General features: G+C 38.3%; 2 protein-coding genes across 2 annotated transcripts; both read left to right on the plus strand.

The window, feature by feature from the left end:
- LOC104785218 (transcription initiation factor IIB-1) lies at window positions 439–2714 on the plus strand. The gene is made up of 7 exons (XM_010510394.2): window positions 439–983; window positions 1399–1423; window positions 1509–1638; window positions 1736–1866; window positions 2002–2090; window positions 2175–2251; window positions 2354–2714. The coding sequence occupies exons 1-7, from the start codon at window positions 631–633 to the stop codon at window positions 2485–2487; spliced, it is 939 nt and encodes a 312-aa protein (XP_010508696.1). The 5' UTR covers window positions 439–630; the 3' UTR covers window positions 2488–2714.
- On the plus strand, window positions 3202–6599 carry LOC104788827 (nuclear pore complex protein NUP93A-like). Its single transcript, XM_019245181.1, has 13 exons — window positions 3202–3303; window positions 3412–3503; window positions 3696–3762; window positions 4056–4115; window positions 4225–4314; window positions 4598–4861; window positions 5107–5202; window positions 5302–5436; window positions 5627–5680; window positions 5772–5855; window positions 5972–6058; window positions 6139–6411; window positions 6540–6599. The coding sequence occupies exons 1-13, from the start codon at window positions 3202–3204 to the stop codon at window positions 6597–6599; spliced, it is 1464 nt and encodes a 487-aa protein (XP_019100726.1).

Below are 6609 nucleotides of genomic sequence, written 5' to 3' on the forward strand. Positions count from 1 at the left end.
AGTCTACTATAATCATATTGTACATAAGCTCAATGCCAGTTTTATTATATCTTCCTATATCCAAACAACAACCAAGTTTTTTTTTTAATTTATATATCCAAACACTCCAAAACTCTTCCAACTAAATCCAACACATGCGACCGGTATGACTTCCCTAACAAGTCACTTATTTGTTTTTCATCTGCCCTCCTAAAACGGACAAGCAAAGCTATATTGTATTACAAGTAAAATAAAATAAAAATAAAACAAACGTCAATCGCTGGAGAAAATTAATAAACCGTCCGATTGATTAATAGTAGGTCCCACTAAAACCAACGATTTAGATCAACTCTACACGGTGCACCTCACCGCAGGGAAACTTGTCCCTATCTCTTTGTCTATAAATCAGGACACAAACCTACGGTTTCTCTCCTTCTCTCCACAAAGTTGCATCTCGTGTTTTAGTTTCTTTGTCTCCCCTTTTTTTTATTTCTCTCTCGCGTAGAAGAAGAAGAAGACGAGAGAAGAAGAAATCGAAAGGAACCCTTTGTAAACCAACCGATTAAGATCTCGATTTTTTTTTTAGGGTTGTTGGTTTCAATTTTAATTTTTTTTCTGGGTTAAGAAAAAAATTAGGGTTCTTGTGTAATCATGTCGGATGCGTATTGTACGGATTGTAAGAAGGAGACGGAGTTGGTGTTCGATCACTCAGCGGGAGACACCCTGTGCTCCGAGTGTGGTTTGGTTTTGGAATCTCACTCCATCGATGAGACCTCTGAGTGGCGTACCTTCGCTAACGAGTCTTCCAACAGCGATCCCAACCGTGTCGGTGGTCCAACCAACCCTCTTCTCGCCGATAGTGCTCTTACCACTGTCATCGCTAAGCCCAATGGTTCCTCCGGTGATTTCTTGTCTTCTTCTCTCGGGAGGTGGCAGAACCGTAACTCCAACTCTGATCGTGGTTTGATTCAAGCCTTTAAAACTATCGCCACCATGTCTGAAAGGTAGTCCCATTTTCTGATTTTTTGGTTTTATCCCCCTTTTTTGAGATCCCCTTCTGAGATATTGGATTTGGACTTTACTAAGCATTGAAAACGTTTAGATCACATAATGAGAGTACAAAGTTGTTTCCGCTTGGAGATTGGTCTTTGTATGTGCTTGCTTTGATTTATATCACGCAGCTTTCGTTATTTGGGGATCTTGTTAACGGATCCACCTCTTGCATTATTGTTACACGTTTGAGAAACCACATTGTCAGTTACAGAACAAAAGGAGGTTCCTTTTTAATGTTTCATTGATAGAGTTTTGTCTCCCCTTGCACTTTAATGTTGTTTAGTTGCTGCTGTTAGTTTACAGTGTTTGTTTTTGCTGTGTATTTACATGTGAGAATACTCACTTGTTGATATTTGTTTTTTCCAGATTGGGACTTGTTGCGACTATCAAGGTAAGCTTGTTCCATATGTCAATATTGCAATATGTGGTATTGCAGTGTATCATTTACAGCTTTGTTTGCCGTTTGCTATGTGTAGGATCGGGCTAATGAGATATATAAGAGGCTGGAGGATCAAAAGTCAAGCAGGGGAAGAAATCAGGATGCACTTTATGCAGCCTGCCTGTACATTGCCTGTCGACAGGAGGACAAGCCACGAACTATTAAGGGTACATTTCAAAGATTTCTCATTTGAGAAGAGAGTCTTGTTACCTCTTGATATAGATTTGCCATAAGTCAAATCAAACTTATGTACCTTGTGTATAGAAATATGCGTTATTGCCAATGGGGCAACAAAGAAGGAAATTGGCCGAGCCAAAGACTACATTGTTAAAACATTGGGACTGGAGACTGGCCAGTCTGTGGAACTAGGCACTATTCACGCTGGTGATTTCATGGTGAGTTTGTCTGAACCTCTATAGAATAATATGTTGCTGATTCTAGTGTATTCTTTAATTCAAATATGGCACTCTTGATTTTGTTGGCTGCATTGAATTTGTGGTTTCATAGCTCTCTACTTGCTGATATTGCAGAGAAGGTTCTGCTCTAACCTCGGGATGTCCAACCATGCGGTTAAAGCTGCTCAGGAAGCTGTGCAAAAATCTGAGGAATTTGATATAAGGTACGTTTCAGTTATTTCTCCCCATATACTCGTGACCAAGATGGACATAGCAGAACTGAAAGATCTTTATGTGGGATCTTGCAGGAGGAGCCCTATATCAATAGCGGCAGTGGTCATTTATATCATAACCCAGCTTTCTGATGACAAGAAGACTCTCAAAGGTTTTTTTGTTTTCTTTCTTTTTCCTGGCGCATTTATTCGAGTAAAGAGTTGAAATCATCAAAAACCTTTTAAGACTGATTAAATTACATGGGATGATGCAGACATATCGACAGCGACAGGAGTAGCAGAAGGGACAATAAGGAATTCGTACAAAGACTTGTATCCACATCTGTCAAAGATAGCACCAAGCTGGTATGCCAAGGAAGAGGATCTCAAAAACCTCTCAAGTCCTTGAAGATCTTTCTTTTTATTCTTCTATATGCATGCAGTAGAGAAACTATCTTATTATAAATCCATATATTGAGGAAGATACAAAAGCAATTGTCCTTCTCTAGTAGAGAGGCTATTGGTATTTTTCAAATCGTTTTTGGAGTCCCTTTTGCTATAAGATTCTTGTAATGCGTTTAAAGAACCATGGAAAAAAAAATATTATGATTTTTATGGTAAGAAATATTTTGTTCTCACTCTTGGTTCCATATCGTCGTATAACGGCGAGAAAAGTCTTTGCTCCGAAAGGGTTGTTAAAGCCACGAAACTTGTTGAGTCGCCGCCAATGCCTACATTTTTGACTTGTTAAGCCTTTAGACAAAACAGAGATCATTCTTATGTCGCTATGAAGTTGTGTTATTTCATTGGTTGCTTAACTTGAAAATACAATCTAAATAGCTTAACCACAAAAATTTAATCGGTGAAGTATACAAAGCAAATTGAATAGGGAAAAAATGCCAGAAATTGAAGGCAATTGCTCAAAATCCAATTTACTGGTGCGGGTAAGAAGTAAAAATCATACTAGTGGTAATAATATTTCGTCATGAAAGAGTGAAAACATAAAACAAATTAAAATAAAATTTAAAGCGAAAAAGGTTTTAAATCTCGAGAACCCTCTCTCTTTGTCTCTTCTCCGACTGCGTAGTTTAGTTCGAACTCGAAGCCTCGAATCCAAAAATCAATGGCGAACGACCAAGAGATGAGTGGTTGGACTGATCTTCTCCATTCTTCGTCGAAGCTTCTGGAGCAAGCTGCTCCTTCTTCTCAGTTTCCTCCTCTTCAGGTTCTTACCCTTTCCGCTGCTTTTATTTTTCTCCCTTTCTCCTCCGACCGACTGGTTTCTCCGGAAATTAAGATTAGTAAGATTGATATGTGTCTGTGTCGCTATCAGAGAAATTTAGATCAGTTGGAAGCGTTATCGAAGAAGCTAAAGGCTAAAACCCTAAGGAACGAAGCTCCTTCTCAGTCTATTGCTGCCACTAGGTAAATCCCCTTCACCTTCAGTTTTATATTTTCAATCAGTTGTTGTTTTTTTTTTTGTATTTGTTAAAACCCGAGTGCTAATTTGGGTGGGAGAATCAATTGAAATGTTTCTTCATTGCTCAACTTTTCAAATGGGAGTAGTTAAGTGTTGATTCTGTTGTATTTTTTGGTTGTTGTTGTTGGACATTGCAGACTACTCGCACGGGAGGGAATCAATGCAGAGCAACTAGCTCGTGATCTTAAATCTTTTGAGCTCAAGGTGACTATTTGTCTTATTCTATCTTTCATCTTAAGTTGTGATTCTGCTTCTAATGTGCTTGAAGGAATTCTTTGTGTTTCTTTTGCCTTGAGATAAGAATAAGTAGTTTTGTTTTTTGCAAACGAATTCATCATCTGTTGTCTGCTTATTGGTATCGAAGACATTAGACTCCTACCTTTGTATGCTTGCTTGCTTACACATCTGTCAGCTTGCCGTCTGCTTTTCAAATGTGATTAATTTCTTCTGCCACTATGTGATGTTTTTTTTAAATGTTTTTTCCGTTTTCTTCAAAGACAACATTTGAGGATGTGTTTCCTGCTGAGGCGACGAGCGTTGAAGAATACCTGCAACAGGTACTTCTGTTTCTCGGATGTTTACTACATATATTATAATATAGATTGGTTGTCTTGGTTGGCGATGCATGGCCATTATGATATGTGCTGTTTTATTGTTTTGTTTTAGGTTCATGAAATGGCTATGGTATCAGCTATACAGGAAGCCCAAAAGGATAATGTTCGAAGCTTTAATGACTACATGATGAAAGTGCTGGAGGTTTGTATTCTTGCTATCCATATTTCCACTTTAACTTTATTCGTTACTTCTTTTTCCTCCTAGCATTTGGCTTCTTCTCGTTATGCTTTTGCATAGAAAAATTGATGTCATTACAGAGGCGCATATTTTGTTGTTTCCTAGTTAAAAGTTGTGAATTGTACATTTGTACTATGCAATCAATAATCTTTAGAGAGACTTTTCATGAATATAGATGATTTGCTTAGTGACAGGATATATTAGAGGTTTTGGATGCTAAATATTGAATGTGAATTTGACTTGGCAGGAGGATTGGAGAAAAGAAAAACGCGACTTCCTTCAGAGCCTCAGCAGAATATCAATGCTACCTAAAACGAATTTCACTGATACAAGCAGAGAGGCTCATGCTGGTCAACTAGTGCCGGTGGCTTCAAGTCCTCGAGTGTCCTCAATACCAGGCAAAGAACTTGTGGCTCTGGCTAACATACCCATTCATGAGAAAAAGGCATACATCTATGGAGAGGTTGTGAAGAAACTTAACACTTCAAAAGAACGAGGCTTGCCATTTAGAGTAAGGATTTCCTATACCTTGACTTAAAACTTAGTACTAGTTCACTTTCCTTGAATTACTGTCGATACGTCTAGCTGAAAACTATTAATTCCCCCTAACTACTTTAAGAAGTCAAGCTAGAATTGTTGTAACTTTTTGTTCGGTATGCACTCTACCTCTTATGCAGCAGCCATTTTAACTGGCTACCCTCATACTGATTGTTTGGGTGTGCTTTCTACTGATCCTAGTTTTGACTTTTTGAACAGCCTGCTATGTGTTTTAAGGACGCTTATGATACTCTTGGTGCTGAGGTAACTCGCGGAAAATCAGTCAACATGCAGAAAATCTGGCAGCTTGTCCAGGTAATCTTTTTATATCTTTCAGCCAACTATTTACAATCTGTCTTCTGCCTTTCTTAAATTTATACACATGATTTCTGATTGTTGACAAACTTTTTCCAGGCAATAACAGGTGAAGATTCAGCAACTAGACAAGGTGTTTCGAAGAGGATGTCTCTCGCGATAGGTGCAAGGCTTCATTTACAACGTGGGCATGAGAAATTTATAATGGACACAATTCAGAGTCACCCGTCACAAGTATTCATTTCTCTCTCGTTTTTTTTTCTTTAGTTGTTTTATTGTTTGTTTGTGTAGGTATAATATGTCAATGCATATGTTGATTACCATCTTCTTGATGTTGTCTAAAAAGTTACATGATTTTTCAATCCTATTTCAAGAGTGTTGAGAACCATTCTAACATGTTTCTTGCTTTTTTAATCCTGTCTAGGCTGCTCTTGGTGGATCTGTTGGAAATTTGCAAAGAATTCGTGCATTCCTTCGGGTAAGTCTCCCAGACATAAAAGTGCTTAACACATAGAGGATGTTCATAGGGCTGTTTAACTTTATTAATTTTTGTTTACTATACTGTGCAGATTCGTTTGAGAGACTATGGTATTTTAGATTTCGATTCAGCTGATGCTCGTAGGCAGCCTCCTGTTGATACTACTTGGCAACAGGTTTTGGATTATTTCCCTCGTGCTTTGAATTATTAACTTTTTCATAACCATATGATTGAGATATAGATATTTACATTGCGGACGTGAAATGAGTGATATTTATCTCTCAAACACAGATATATTTTTGCTTGCGAACTGGGTATTATGAGGAGGCTAGAGAAATCGCTCGGTCAACTCGGTCATCTCAGCAATTTGCACCACTGGTAGGTCTTCTTTAGATCTTTGTATATTATACAAAAGTTTTGGAATCAGCTCTTTCGTTACATATCTTTTTTTTCCGCAGCTTACAGAGTGGATTACCACAGATGGTATGGTGGCTGCAGAGTCTGCAGCTATAGCTTCAGAAGAATGTGAGAAAATGCTAAGAATGGGTGACCGGTTGGGTCGAACTTCGTATGACAAGAAGAAACTTTTACTCTACACCATCATTTCTGGCTCCCGTAGGCAAATTGAGCGCATACTGAGGGATCTGTCTACACTATTCAACACAATTGAAGATTTCTTATGGTTCAAATTATCATGCATAAGGGACGTCACTGGTGGATCTTCATCTGTGGTCCTGAATGATGGCCTTGCACCGTACAGTTTAGATGATCTTCAGGCCTATCTCAATAAATTTGAGCCTTCATACTACACGAAGAATGGTAAAGACCCCTTGGTATATCCATATGTTTTGCTTCTCAGCATTCAGTTGCTACCAGCTATCATGCACTTATCCAAAGAAGCAGGAGATGGAGGGTATAATATCGATGCT

The sequence above is a fragment of the Camelina sativa genome, chromosome 5 (assembly GCF_000633955.1).
Source record: "Camelina sativa cultivar DH55 chromosome 5, Cs, whole genome shotgun sequence".
In the NCBI taxonomy this organism is placed as follows: Eukaryota; Viridiplantae; Streptophyta; class Magnoliopsida; order Brassicales; family Brassicaceae; genus Camelina; species Camelina sativa.